Raw genomic sequence first — 14,688 nt, 5'->3', positions numbered from 1 at the left:
GTATTTCTGAATGAATGTTTGACACAAATTTCGTCAAGGCAGGACCTTTGTGAAAGGTGAAACAAGATATCTACAGCTGTATATAACTCTTCTACCAATGATTTATGAAGCACAGGTATCTGTCAATCACTCTCCTTATCCATCAGTATCGCAATACTAGACAACGACTTACTGCATCTGGAAAGTTACAAGGTTCTACATTTTCGGATAGAATGTTTACGGTCACTTTACTCGATGTCAGGGTCAGATCACCACGTACAACTTGTCTGCCTCTAAGTCGTAGTGACAAAAATAAGTAGTCTAAGACGCTTGTTCTAAGTAGCATAAACTGACCTACTTATTTCGTCTGTTGTGCTCCCAGCGGCCACTTTGTCTGACACCCTGAGGACCCTATATGCGTGTAAGACGGTCTTCGGCTTGGTGGAACATGGGTCTGACAATAAGTCGCCGTGTCGGCCACCGATGGTGTTCCTTTTCTAACTGCATTCTTACATGATCCGGACTTGAATCAATGAGTCGATCTTACCTTACCGTCCGGGTGTTTATACTCGGCCTTTTTCTGCATACCGTATCAACTCAAAAGCAGCCAAGCCATCAATTTGAGCTTCAGAAAATCCAGTCATCTCGAAACAATCACAAGCACAGAAATGACTATTCAAAGTACTGCGAATCATCAAGACGGATATTTGCCGGCAATTCTGTGTCTGCACGGAGCCGGTACCAATGCCACCATCTTCAATCTTCAAGCTCGCACCATAGTAAGGTGTTTGAAGCACAAGTTCAGATTCATTTTTGTCAACGCTCCCTTTGAGTCTTTACCTGGCCCTGGAGTTATCCCAACCTTTGCAGAGATCAGGCCATATTTACGGTGGCATTGTGATGAGAACGCCATCCAAGAATTCGATGTCTCACCTGAGTTGGTAGACAACGAAAGACGACTTGTCAGGTCAATGATTTCTGACAAGATTGAACAAGAGGCAACAGGCCCTAGTTTGGGCATAGTCGGCGTCATGGCCTTTAGTCAGGGCACTAGAGTAGCCACAGGGTTATGTCTGGATCCTGAGTTTGGATCAAGCATCCAATTTGCGATTATCATCGCGGGAACGTTCCCTGCTCTTTCTTTAGAGAATCCTGTCTCTGATTCGGAAACAACAAATTTATTTTCGGGTATCAACGGAAACAAGCATGAACAGCTCCAGATACCCTCTGTTCATGTTCAGGGAACTATGGATCCTTGGGGCCCAGAGAGTGCTCGCTTACTCAAGGAGTGCTGGAGTGCAGATTTAGCTATGGTTGTCAAGTTCCATGGGGCTCATCAGGTTCCGACATCAAAGAAGGATGCACAAGCAGTTGCTCAAGCTGTGCTTTCATGTTGGGACTCTGCGCAAACATAAAGATCACTGGTTTCAAGCAGTGCACTAGCAATTAGAGGTAGTAGATAACAATCATAAATAAATAAATGTTATTTCTTTTAACCGCTGAACTTTAGTAATGCTACGGTCAAGAGCATCCCCCCTCTCCACTAAGAAGGATACCTCGCCAACACACATATATACTTAAGTTATCATACTCCATGCGACACAGGAATTACCCTGATCTGGATAAGCAAAGAATTGATCAGACTAGGATTTTCATCATAAGCTGTCAGCGAATGATCTCCAAGATGATAGTACTCGTCAAGACTCACATAGGGATTTGTTCATATTTACAAATAAATATAACTCTTGGATTAAGAATTGATCATCCTTCCTTTCGAAGACGAGGATGACAATGATACTGCTATTTGCTAGTTGTTGGCTTATGGCGATCCAGCTCAAGGCTCCGTCTTATCGACAGAGAACCGATAGCTTGAAAATGCTGTGTAAAGCCCATCCATTCCCCAAATTGTCTTACTCTCTCTCCGCCACTCTGGATGGTTCAAACCATCAGGCCAATCCTGCATCTCAAACGAAATTCCACCATGCTGTGGAACCATGCCTTGTCCCTGGCCCTTCTTAAGTTTCAGTGGAACTGCGATCGAACAATTAGCAAATGGACAAGACATCGATGGGACCCGATATTCTTACATTCTTTCTGACTCCAGGTATGCACATGGAGGGCCTCCTGATCACTGTATAACTTCATACTGATTCCTGATTCAGGCGACGATAGGATTGCCGCCGGAACGTCTTCCTTATTCCAAGGCTGGGATCGACCGAGTTGGAAGATTGTGTCATATGCTCCGCTAGGATTGTGATTGTGATATTGCCGTTTCTGACATCTATCACATATTCCCATATACGGCTTCTCCAAAACATCACCTATGCGTCTGCTGGCTGACCAAAAGTCATACTCACTCCCTCTGGGGTTCCCAAGGATATCCCCTGTTGAAAGACCTAACGCGTCCGTCTCAAAGCGGAGACCAGACAGGGGAAGATGCAACTTGTGGTCGCGTACCGTTTTATCACTGACAGGTACCGAGCCTGTCAAGTTCTTTTTCTTGAAACCATCAAGGTTGAAAAAGGCCTGCTGGCTCATGTTGATAGGGCCGGGCTTCTTTGTTGGAGTGACTCCAAAGGCTACGCGCCATTCGTACGGCGTCACGGTGTGTGTTAGACAGGATGCTGCTGTTCCTGGGAAGCCGTTCCAGCTCCGGTCAAACAGAACAAATGTGATACTGTTTTCTGTGTGGGAGCCTATGTCTAGGATACTGCGACCCCATCCACGATCTCCACCATTGAAAGTGGAAGATCCATTGTGGGCGTTGGTTGCAACTTGATATGACTCACCGTCCATATCAAAGCGGCCACCACGCATGAACCCGGCGTATCGACCTTAGAGACTCTCTATCAGCAGATGATCTTATTATAATTACAGTCAGTAGAATATAGAACGTTGACTTACCAATAGCACCGTTCAGGTAAGGATTCTTGGGATAATCCTCATAATCCCGAGCATGGTCGAGACCCAGGACAATATCGACCTCTTCTCCTCGTGAGTTGTTTAACCACAGGTTTGTCACAGCACCACCGTAGTTTGTAAACTCCATACGTATACCCTCAGCCTGAATGACATACTTGCCCTCTTCATTGGTAGGGTACAGTGCTGTAGCGGCAGCAAATGGACTCCCTCGTGTCCAGGCCGATTTTATAGCTGCTATAGCACTAACACTCAAAGTAGCTATCCTACTTGCGCGGTCATAGAAGTTACGCAAATCTTGTAGTAGGATATTTTGAAGGGGCTCAGATAACCGTGTGACAGACATGGTATGACGACGGGTACTGGACTTGTAGGTGACACAATGATTGAGGATTGGACAAAGGTCAAGATAAAATGAATACACTCTTAATATTGTTTCGGTTCCTTTTAAAGTTACTATACTTGTTCTTTTCTGCTACTGCTAGTAAGGAATGAATGATATGACCCTAGCAGTCAGATATAGCTCCGCCCGGAGGCCGATGCTGCATAAATTGCTACCAGTCTTCTAGCCGTCTGAGCCGAACGAAAACACCATCTCTCGACTTTAGCACTTTTCCCATCTTGAAATCTACCGTCGGGTAAACAGTTCCGTCTGCTTGTTTCCCCTCGACCAACTCAATCTCAAATGAACCGACCATTGCGCCGACAAGACAAGGTAGCTCGGCCCGCGTCCACGCCTCACCGATGCAGCTCTTGGGCCCAGCCGAGAACGTCAGCATGGCGTAGTTACTGTTTGCGCCGCCCGAGCTCTCTTTGCCCGGTTCCATCCATCGCTCCGGGTCAAATGCGTCAAGTGCAGGACCACTCCAAAGCTCGCTGTCGCGGTTCGAAATATGCGCTGCGTAAGCAACGATTGTGCCCTTGGGCACGAATTGATCCGCAACCCATGTATCCTTTTCTGCTACCCTTGTTGCAAATGGCAAAAAAGGGTAAAGCCGCAGAACCTCGTTGCAGATTGCTTGGAGATAAGGCACTGACTCGAAAGTGATGTTCTTGACACCCCCGGCGCTGGGTGATGGAAGATACGTGCGTACCTCGTCTCTTACACGCTTCTGCATTTCAGGACGGTGACCGAGCTCATACATGGCCCATTCAAATGCTGTAGCAGTCGATTCATGACCAGCAACAAGAAATGCCATGACGTGATCAACGAGCTGGTCATCGGTAAAGCAATCGCTAGCCAGTGCCGTGGTGATGATATCTTTCTTAGTATTCTTCATGTTACCTGCTTGTGAGGTCATCCTTTGGAACAGTTCATGACGTCTCTCCCGAATCACCTTCTTGGCTATCTCGCGCATAAAGTTGGATCCAGCTGTCAGATCTCTGTTTTTCTTCACAGGCAATGTCATCAGGAATCTAAAATCGATATAGTTTCCGAGAAGCTCAAGCCAGTTGAAGGCGGTCGACGGCTCCAAGAACATCTTTTTGTACTGCTGCCCAATCTCGTTGCTGGGGTTGTGCAAGGTACCAAAGTCGTAGCCAAAACCAGCGGTACCGATGATATCCAATGTCGCCCGTGTAGCCCAATCGTGAATCTCGACGATCCCTGTTCCTTGGGTTGACGTGTCTTTACCGCAGCGGACTTCAGCTTCCATGCCTTTGACCATTTCCATTGCCTTATCCCAGAAAATGGGGGTCAGCTCCTTAACATGCTTTCTCGTGAAAGCAGGCATCAGATTTTTACGATGAACCTGTACAATGTCAGTGCACGCTTCAACACCTTCATGTCCAATCTGTTCTCACCTTGTGTTCATTGCCCTCTAGGAATCCTAGCCCATTGCCAGTCAGGCGTTTGAGTGCAAACTTTGCAAGATTGGATTTCCCAAAGTCATGAGAATGGTTAGTTAGCACATCGCTTAGAGCCCTCGTATTCGTGACAAGAATTCTTTCATTGGACAGGGCCACGTAGTAGCGAATTAGTCCACTGTTAGGCACAGTCTGGCTGACTCGACGAGCGACGTCCCATGAGTTCTCAGTGAAAAGGCCATTTTGATTGCCAGTAAGAATTGAACGGCTCTATCAAGATCAAGATTAGCCTCGTGTCTTTAAATGTTTTCAACTTTAGTTTGTTCATATTATCAAAATATGTGATACCTACCGCGGGTGTTGGAAGATGGCGAAAAGGCGTGAGATACCGGGGGTAGATAACAGTCCAGTAGAAGAACCATGCAACAAAGAATAAGCTCTCTGCTATTAAGCAAACAACAATCGACTTGGGAATGGATAAGAGGAATATCAATTGCCAGACAAACAAACTCAAAGTTGCTGTGACTGTCACCAGCCATAATCCAATAACTGACATCTTGAAGCTTAGAGGCTGCAGCCGTGATGCGATGAAGCTGATTTCGGTTTCGGCAACACGAAACAAGCCATATCACTTTCACAAGTGTTTTATGTCTCACCTTGCTATCAATGTTTTATGCATCATCCAGGGCCGACCGGCTGCCGCTTCTTCTTCGGAAGCGGCACGTTCTTTGAAGAGGTTCGAAATAAAAATATGATTGGTCACGGTATCTGTACCACTTGACCAGCATCGCGGTGACTTTTACACTATATCGGCGACTTTTTGTATTGTCATATTGGGATGTACTAACCGTGCCGATAATCATTGTTATCGACGATGGTGCATATATTGAGTAAAGAAGTAATTTACAAACAGGTTCTTTGATCTATGAAACGTGTCTTTTTACTCAGCTCCCTCAAGATGACCAACCTCCCTTCTCATCACACTGCCATTGTTGGCTCAGAAGATGGCTCACTGAAAGTTGCAGAACAGGTCCCCCTACCCCGTCTGGAGAATGATATGATACTAGTTCGCAACACTGCTGTGGCACTCAATCCAATAGACGGCAAAATGGTTGGCAATCTGGCTAGTGTAGGTGCTGTGGCTGGTATGGATTACGTGGGAACAGTCGTCGGCATAGGTCCCAAAGTCAAGACAGCATCAGAGATCCAACTAGGTGATCGAGTTTGTGGTGCTGTTCAGGGTATGCATTCGTTGACTCCTAGCGTTGGCGCGTTTGCCCAGTTCGTCGGTGCTACAGACATCGTCACTCTCAAGGTACCGCCGTCGATGACCGTTGAAGACGCAGCAACATTAGGGAGTGGAGTTGGAACTATCGGCCTTGCCTTGTTTCGTTCTCTAGATGTACCAGGCTACCCAGAAGCTCCTGCAACGGAACGGATCCCTGTCCTCGTTTATGGAGGTAGCACTGCGACTGGTACTTTGGCCATCCAGCTGTTGAAACTGTAAGTCCAGCATCAGTACCTTGTCAGCTAGCCTTGACGTTAATCTAACTGAACAAGCTCCGGGTTGATCCCCATCACCACATGTTCGCCACATAACTTTGATCTTGTTAAATCATTTGGTGCTGAAGCTGTGTTTGACTACCGCCGCCCTGAAACCCCAGACGAAATTCGGAAGTTCACACGCAACTCACTCAAATACGTGCTGGACTGCATCTCAGAGCCCGAGACAATGCAGTTTTGTTACAAGTGCATTGGAAGAACTGGAGGCAAATACACCGCGCTTGAACCTTTTCCGCAGTTTCTGCATACCCGACCAACAATTCAACCTGACTGGGTCTTAGGCCCTACGCTACTAGGGAAGCCCATCGGCTGGGGTCCTCCGTTCGAAAGGGTAGGAGATCCTGATGTTCGAGAATTTGCCATTAAATGGTTTGCAACTGCGCAACGCCTACTGGATCAAGGGAAACTACAGACACATCCGGTCAAACTTATGGAAGGCGGCTTTGAAGGAATCTTATGTGGGCTTGAAATGCTGAAAAAAAAGCAAGTTTCGGGTCAGAAGCTCGTATACATGATTCCGCAAGTAGCATAACAAGGAATCTATACAATTCAAAATATGTATTTTTTTCCATCCGTACAAAGTTTTTAGTACTTCGCTTCAGCATGTGACTGAAGTAGGAATAATTGTTTGAATATCTAAATTAGTTGTCCAGATAGACGAGCCGTCTGCGTAGATGTTGTCTTATCACGTGATACCCTTCGCGTTCAACAACACTCCCTCCCTTTCACCAACATCGCTAGAAGTTGTGATAGAAAATGCCAATATAAAAAATTTACAACTTGATTCGAAAAATTAAATCATAAGCATAGTAACAAGTAAACAAGACCTCATCCTCCAACGCCTACAAAGAGCCCATCTCCTTCTTATGCCCTTCCATCACCAAATCCCTTTCTAGTTTCTGCCATGACTCTTTCTTCCAGTATTCCAAGTACTTTCTCATCAGCTTCTCATCCAAGCTACCAAGTTGAGCAAGACTTGGGGCATACTTCGATGCTAAACTGGTGTCCAAGTGCACTTGCGCCGACGACGTCCTTGTACCAACAGGATCCAATTGATCTTCAATTTGAGTACCACCCTTGAAGAACTCGATCAATTTATAAGGTGGATTCCGGCTCACATCAGAGTCTGAAGATGCTAGCTTGTCCACCCAAGCACGCTGAGAAACAACCTCGAATTCTAAACCAAAATTTCTTAACAATGGTACGATATCTGCATTCCAGCTTACTGGGTGATAACCAGAAACATGAAAAACTGTGTAAGGGATCTTCTCCAGAATCTTTGGGATATCCGAGTGCGTGGAAGCTCCATCAGCCTCACAAGACGGGATACCTTCACCCACCTCGGAAAACGTCAGCTCAACAATGGATGCTGCCGCAACATCAGAGGGGATCCATAGCTGCGCATCGCCAACCCTGAAGACATTATCGGCTTCAATCCGAGGCAAAGCCCCCGCTGTGAGGGCACTCAGAATGATAGTAGGTACTGCCTCGGATGGGTTCCATATACCGTGATGTGTATCACCAGATATCTGCCCCAACCGAATGACTTTGACGGGCAGTCTAGTATGTTCCGATGCAGAATAGCAAATTTCCTCGGCTACCCATTTTGATTGACCATATCCTAATGAGCTTACAGCTTCCCAACCATACCGCCGTTCCGCGATATTGCCCTTCCACTGTGTCGGTTCACAGCTTGCTGAAGATTGTGCAGGGGGGTTTGCTGAAGCAACAGCAACGATACTTGAGATGAACACAACTTCTGGGGTTTTTTGAGCGCTCAGTGCCAGCTTGATCAAGTGGCATACACCTGCTAGCTGGGGCTCAAAGCTGCTCAAAGACATGCTGAAATTGACCGCCCACGCATTGTGGATAATCTTGGTAACACTACGAAGCAAGGTGCCATAGTCGTCAAGATGTAGTCCAAGTCTATCACGACCTAGGTCGCCAGCCAGGGCGACTGCCCTTTCCCGGAGCTGTTTAGGCAGTGTCAACTTGGAGCTAACAAGTGCTTGGCCAAGCCTCAATTCAGCTTCTGCGTTATCCTGTGCTCGAATGAGACAGTAGACACGGTCTTTTGGTCGGCGTGATAGGAGGTTGTGGAGGATCTGGACGCCGAGGTAGCCAGTGGCGCCAGTGAGTAACTATTGTGAAGATACTGGTCAGCTCAAGTCTCAAGCAGATTCGTGATGCGTTTCTCAGCCTCCTCGACATGAATGAAAAAGAAAAGATTCAGATAAATTATTTAAAGACGGTGAAAGACAGAAACGTGTAATTGGAAGGAAGAAGCGTGGAACGAAAATGGAAACATATACATACAATAGTGTTGGCTTCAGGAACCGAACTCATGCCTTGCTTCTCAGTTCCTTCTTTCGTAGTAAAACGAGTATACTTGCGAATGAAGCTTCGAGCTATTTCTTGTGGATCAACTGTCATTGCGTCCTGTCGGCCTGTGTACAAAGAAACGATATGATTGGAAAGAAGAGAAAGATTCGGATGATTGAAAACCACGTTGGTAGCCACTTTCTCTGGCTTGATGTATATCCTTCGCAAAATCTCTGCTCGAATCCGGGATGCTTGAAGTGAGTCCATGCCCATCGTGAAGAAGTCTCCATCGCGATTGTCCTTCATGGGAGGATGATGACGGAGGACAATTTCATGTACTATCCTGGAGATCTCGGCATCATCAAAGGGATGCTCCGGAAGCTTTCCTAAAGTGTTGTGGACGCCTCCATTGGAATAGTAGTCACTGATAATGGTAGAGAACTGACGATAGAATAGGGCTCGCTGAAGTGTTGACTTCCCCGTCATAGGTAGTTCTGTATCCGCAGGCTGAATGAGGACGGCGTCAAGTGATACCCTAGCATATGCCGGCATACGTGCGTTGCCCAAATTGAGGTCCGGCTCGATGCTCTTGAGCAAATCTTCATGCGCCAAGTTGGAAGCATGAGCAGATGGGATTATTATGGCACCCAACGACTCTTGCCCAGCACCGAAGGCTGCAGCCATGACAACATTGGGATTGTTCATCAAGGAGTTCTCCAAGGGTACTGGATTGGCATTCTCGCCATTACTCAAGACAATCATGTCGTCGTGTCTGGCGACAAACTTCCACGTCCGAGGCTTGTGAGGATGTTTCTCAAACAGATCCTTGGTGCCATATGATCCATCCGGACGGTCAGACATGGTCTTGGAGGCAAGACCAGGCAGGATCACCAGGTGATAAAGATCTCCTTCAGCTGGTTCAAATCTCATATATTGCTCAGCGTGTTCCATTGGCTCTAGCCAACCCCATTGCTTATCCTCGTCAATCACAGGAAGCATCAGGATGCCAGACTCGGATTGACCATATGTGGTCTTGAGGCTGACCCCAGCATCGATGAGGCTCTGTCCCAGATCATCGGGTACAGCGGCACCACCAACACTGACAAAGTCAAGCTTTGCCAACTTCTCAACGCCGCCAACCTCCTCGGCGAGAAACTTGAGAACGTACGGTACTGTTGTGAGACACCGCGATTCCGTAGCGTCGATTCCCCTGAATATGGCCTCTGCAACAAGCGGTCGATCTGAATTGAGGAGAGAAACACGAGTGCCCATTCTGAGGGCACGAAACAGCACACCCAGTCCAAAGGTGTGGTAAAGGGGCATGGTGTTGAAAGTGGGGAGCGTGTGAAGACGATGACTTTTTGCGTCTGTTCCTGCCACAGCTGCAATCCAAGCACCTGAGGGCGCTGATATCGGCTTTGGTAGCCCTGATGTAGTTCCTCCGCTGTGGACAACAACACCTGGGGTTTGGTCTAGGCTATGACATTCCAGCTCAGGAATGGGACTCCATACTTGACCGACCAAGGCAAAGACGTCCCGTATCATGGGCACAATGCAGAGAGGTATCTTGTCAAACATGGCTCTGTGCGATTCTGGTACGATTGCGGCACAACATTCTGTGACATTAAGAAGATGAGCGACGCCCTCATGAGTAAGCCTCGGCGATAGAAGGACTGTCGTGAAGCCAAGTCGTTGTATGGATAAGAAAGTAATGTAGTATTCCAGCGTCGACGTGCCAATCAAGGCTATAACAACCTTTGATTTGGCTGCCTTGAGGTCAAAGTCACTCTGTGCCTTCAGCGCCTGAAGGTAGATATTGGCTCCAATGATCGTGAGTCGCTCAATATCAGACCCAGTGAAGTTTGCAAAGTCATCATTGGTGGTTGCGTATGACAAAATGGTTTGGGTGTTACCGGCAAGACCCCTGATAATGGAGTCTAGGGTAAGACATTTGGCCTCGGTAGATTGTTCGACAGTCATGACGGTAGTACATCAACAGTGAAATTAGCACTGGTTGCTTATTCGTTTATAGTTGATAAGATAGATTATCGATTAGATACGTCCTTGATATACTGATAGTCCATGATGTATCATTTCACTAACAACAATGATATACCAGCTTCTTACCGCGTAGTACCTAGATCATCGGTCACGACAGAAATTCTGTGAGACTATGAAACATGCCGCTCCGTGATCGGTTCCTTCCTCTAGGTCTTGGACGCCGTTAGGCCGGTCGCCGGTCTGAGACTTAATTTCGGGTACCGAGATCTAACATGGACGCGTGTTTATTGCAAAAAGGGGGAATGACGCAATGCTACATGTGAGGATGTGAGTATACAATCTCGCTTACGCCCAGGTCGGTTAATAAATACTATTGGCTTACGGATGTTCTAGACTTACTGATCAGATTCAGAATCAATTCTCTCACCAAGTTCTCCAAGAGTGGCTGGGTGTTGTTCGTCAGACCGAACCAAGCGCCATTTTTCTTGGAATGCTGGGCGTGAGACAAATGTAAGCCTTTGGCTGTTCGTTGTGAGATGTCTTCCATGTTACGTAATGGCTACTGTAGAGTAATCAATATTAGTGAGACAGAGACTTTTCAAGATTGGATCAGTTGACGATTTATCTTACCTGTACCCTAGACCTTACGTGTCAAAGAATGGCCTCGAATAGTACTAGTAAGCTTGGAATGATCTACAGTCCCACAACTGTCCAACACGCTGTCTTCTCACACCCACGTATCAAATGTCAGATCTGGTTCCACTAGGAGGAGTAGCACAATCACTGTATCCATAAAGTCGCCGTAAATTGGCGGCGAGATCTTTTAGTGTCTGGTGAATCTCCATCAAGCTAAGAGTTAGCCCCCAACTTTAAAATTTCGAGGCTTCAGCCGCTGTTTCATAAATCTCTTGCATCGGCATTAGCCGAAGCTAGTAAACTTAAAAGAGACCTCACAGCAAAGTATGGAGTAATTTTGTTATTGGAACTTTAATTATACCTCTGTTCTGTACCGTATTGTCTCAGTCAAATGGAAAGAGACTACAAAGTATACAGCTGTTTTCCTCAATCTAGGTGGTAGATAGTAGATAACCAAGACAGGTGCCTATGCAGTGCATGCATCCTCGTCCCGTATAATCGACAGAATAGAGTAATACCCATCCTCCCACTTCGAAGGATTTGGTCGTTATTCTCGTATGAGTACAGACTGATCGTCATCTGGTAGATAAGCTTGTACGTAAGAAAAGAGGAACAAGTAATACAAACGTAAACTGGGAGGTTTCTTGTGCCGCACTGGCGCCTATGTATGACCTGATACTGCAAAATTCCAAGACTCAATGGCCCATCGGAAGACACCTGCCAAACTTGGTTTACATAAGCCTTCTAATCTTTCATGGTCTGACAATCTCACATTGTCTATGTACGGATAGTTACCGATTGGTATTCAGGTGCGTGTACCGCATCTTGCGGGGTGTATCATCACCAACTTGATGCAAGTGGGGGTTGCACCTATTACTATGAGCCTATTCTGACGCCATTGCAAGGGGAAATTAGGTGCAGATATTCCTTGTTCCAAGATTGGAGGGATAACATGTTCTTTCTTCGTAATCTCAGACCCTACAAGCGGCATGGAAATACTTGCTCAACTCGTCACACAGGTACCAAGTAAATGCTGCAATGCAACCCTAATTGATAGTATGAACCTATCAAAGGAGTCGACAAGCTATCGGGAAATGTCAATGACTGACCGCTTTGGGCATTGAATGATAGAGTACTCACCAATGCATAGCAAAATACCACCCAATGGGCAGTCCATGCAGTCGATCCTGATTACCACGTAGCGCTGGTACTATTTCCCACCTTGTTCAACTTTGCCAGCAACTCCTTCTCCTCATTTCTTATCGAGTCCACTGCCGCTTGTGCTGAAGAAAGTACAGGGCTGGTATGACGGTCCGGACCGTGCCCAGTGCTTACGTGTTGTTCTCTTGTCATAGCCGCATCGTGATGTTCCCGTTCCTGCAATGCTACTGGCTGCGTCGGAACATGATGGTGTCTGACCTGCATAAGTATGGGTTGCGTAGCGTCGTGTAGCTGGTCTAGCATGCGGGAGATCATCCCAAGCAAGATTTGCGCGTTCAGTGCTGGTTTTGAGGCCAAACTAAAGCTTCCAAGAGAAACAGAAACAGTACGGGGCTTGGTAGGGCCACCCGTCTGGGAAGGTAGACTCGCTGAGCTAGGATGTGCCGTGGTATCGTTGTAGGTAGACGAGGATGTTGATCCAACTGGGACTGAGCTTTTCTCTAGAGATAAGATGATTGGTGCGAGTATCTTGACGATGTATGCGTATGATATGGAAACATGGAGAATGGCGATGTCGTTGAAGTTGGCAATGTCTTGCCGAGAACGACTTTGGTTGCGAATTTCTGATGGTCCGTCCACCGTGGTGCTGTTGCTGCTGCTGCTGCTCGACGTATGATTTGCGTTGGTCTGGAGGATCTCCACCAGCTCCATTATAGCCTCAAGGACCTTATCCAGAGGTGCTCCGTGGGAGACTGTGTCATTCGTCGTTGATATTAAATTCCGTGTCGCATCAACAGTTGAATATAAACACCGTAGCTTGGCTTGATGCCTCAATAGTCGATCCTCAAGCATTTGGTCTTCTTCCTGTGGTGATCCTGATGCTGACTGTGTGCTCTGAAGCTCTGCATTGCCCTCCATAGACTCGTTCTCAGAGCCACTTCGATGGTTTATGCTTCTGACCAAGTCTGTCGACGGTCCGTACCCATGGAGAGTCGAGAGGTCCAGATCGCAGACTGGCATTGTGCCAATATTGAGCATACTGAAAGGAGATCCGGAACCAGTCTGACTCATTGAGCTCTCATGAGAGAGTGAACAATCAGGCGAGATGAAAGGCGGGTGAGTAGACGACACTTGGTGTGTTGAAACATTAATGACATCCGACGATCTGTGCCATTCTACAGCACCGCTGGCTTCGAATATGGAAAAGTCAAAGTCAGAATTGATAGAGTCTCGATTCTCTGGCGGAGAAATATCCATTTGCTCTTGCTGCTCCTGTTGTATACGGCCTCTGGTGGTAGTATCGTTTTGGCGAGCCGTTGTGTTTGGCCCACATCTTGACTTTTGACTTTTGGGTCTACCGATGCGGCGGTGGGCCCGATAGACGCAATCGATGTCATTTTTCTCGCATCTGTCGCAGCGGCTTTCTGTACCTCCGGTGCGAGTGCATCGAATCTTGAGCTCGTGACATCTATCGCAGGCGGCTCGAAGCTTAGCGTCGCTGTCCTTGCACGGCTGCGACATGATGTTGATCGGGGGACTAGTTCTTAAAATAAATAAAAAGTAATGTATGAGATTGCTTATGTTTTGTCTTGTCTTAGTATTGCTGACACAAGTCTTATATCTAGTGTCATCCAAGTGGAGACTGACTCAGTTGTTGTTAAACTCACTTATAGCGATACTGTCTCAACTGGGACAAATCTTATCCCTGACATTCATCTTATCAAATAAGCCAAAAGAGGTAAAAGTGATTTTTATTACCGTCGCTGTCTTTGGTAATATTTATACACCGTCTTTATATGTTAGTTGTTTATTTATTTAAACTGTACTCTCCACAAACTGCAACTGTAGATGGCGAAAGAAAGTCGGTAACATCGCCCTCTGAAATTCATGTACGACCAATAAATTATCTTAAATTGGCTGTTTCCTTAACTTTCTTACCTACAGAACGTTCTGTTTTTCACCGAATCAAGACAAACACCAGGTGAGTGCCGAGCTAGTACATTTACAGAGCTAATTGAAACGTGTTGGCTATTGTCCAAAGGTACTGGTGGCGATGTGCAAAAATACTAAAGAAGGATCAAGATATCTCCTCAAAGATTGAAAGAATGATATACGAAGCCACTTTCATCGTGGGTAGGTGTTTTGTTTATGTCCCAAGATTGCAGAAAAGCACCTAAAATATCAACAATCGTACTCTAATTTACGTACACGACTTCCAGATCACGTTTTAAGTAGGAGTCAATAGTAGCTGCCGCTGCCACCTGTCACTAGCTGGCAACAAAGTGGTGAAGAGAAAACTAA

At 46.5% G+C, this 14,688-nt stretch overlaps 6 protein-coding genes across 6 annotated transcripts; 2 read left to right on the top strand and 4 right to left on the bottom strand.

The window, feature by feature from the left end:
- Nucleotides 1-647: 647 nt before the first annotated feature.
- On the top strand, nt 648-1,394 carry FGSG_10463 (uncharacterized protein; the record flags this gene model as incomplete). The annotated part of the gene is made up of 1 exon (XM_011321140.1): nt 648-1,394. One exon carries the CDS (start codon nt 648-650, stop codon nt 1,392-1,394), a length of 747 nt encoding a protein of 248 aa, XP_011319442.1.
- Nucleotides 1,395-1,813: 419 nt separating this feature from the next.
- FGSG_10462 (uncharacterized protein) lies at nt 1,814-3,028 on the bottom strand (the record flags this gene model as incomplete). Its single annotated transcript, XM_011321139.1, has 3 exons — nt 1,814-2,010; nt 2,067-2,813; nt 2,884-3,028. The coding sequence occupies 3 exons, from the start codon at nt 3,026-3,028 to the stop codon at nt 1,814-1,816; spliced, it is 1,089 nt and encodes a 362-aa protein (XP_011319441.1).
- A 424-nt stretch (nt 3,029-3,452) lies between these two features.
- FGSG_10461 (uncharacterized protein) lies at nt 3,453-5,260 on the bottom strand (the record flags this gene model as incomplete). The annotated part of the gene is made up of 3 exons (XM_011321138.1): nt 3,453-4,649; nt 4,702-4,974; nt 5,057-5,260. The coding sequence occupies 3 exons, from the start codon at nt 5,258-5,260 to the stop codon at nt 3,453-3,455; spliced, it is 1,674 nt and encodes a 557-aa protein (XP_011319440.1).
- Nucleotides 5,261-5,662: 402 nt separating this feature from the next.
- FGSG_10460 (uncharacterized protein) lies at nt 5,663-6,941 on the top strand (the record flags this gene model as incomplete). Its single annotated transcript, XM_011321137.1, has 3 exons — nt 5,663-6,207; nt 6,265-6,598; nt 6,921-6,941. The coding sequence occupies 3 exons, from the start codon at nt 5,663-5,665 to the stop codon at nt 6,939-6,941; spliced, it is 900 nt and encodes a 299-aa protein (XP_011319439.1).
- Nucleotides 6,942-7,109: 168 nt separating this feature from the next.
- FGSG_10459 (uncharacterized protein) lies at nt 7,110-10,569 on the bottom strand (the record flags this gene model as incomplete). Its single annotated transcript, XM_011321136.1, has 3 exons — nt 7,110-7,754; nt 7,902-8,408; nt 8,584-10,569. The coding sequence occupies 3 exons, from the start codon at nt 10,567-10,569 to the stop codon at nt 7,110-7,112; spliced, it is 3,138 nt and encodes a 1,045-aa protein (XP_011319438.1).
- A 1,848-nt stretch (nt 10,570-12,417) lies between these two features.
- Nucleotides 12,418-13,908, bottom strand: FGSG_10458 (uncharacterized protein; the record flags this gene model as incomplete). Its single annotated transcript, XM_011321135.1, has 1 exon — nt 12,418-13,908. The coding sequence occupies one exon, from the start codon at nt 13,906-13,908 to the stop codon at nt 12,418-12,420; it is 1,491 nt and encodes a 496-aa protein (XP_011319437.1).
- Between the last annotated feature and the right edge of the window lie 780 nt (nt 13,909-14,688).

The sequence above is a fragment of the Fusarium graminearum genome, chromosome 1, assembly GCF_000240135.3.
Source record: "Fusarium graminearum PH-1 chromosome 1, whole genome shotgun sequence".
NCBI lineage: Eukaryota > Fungi > Ascomycota > Sordariomycetes > Hypocreales > Nectriaceae > Fusarium > Fusarium graminearum.
This window is presented reverse-complemented; position numbering and strand designations above follow the sequence as displayed.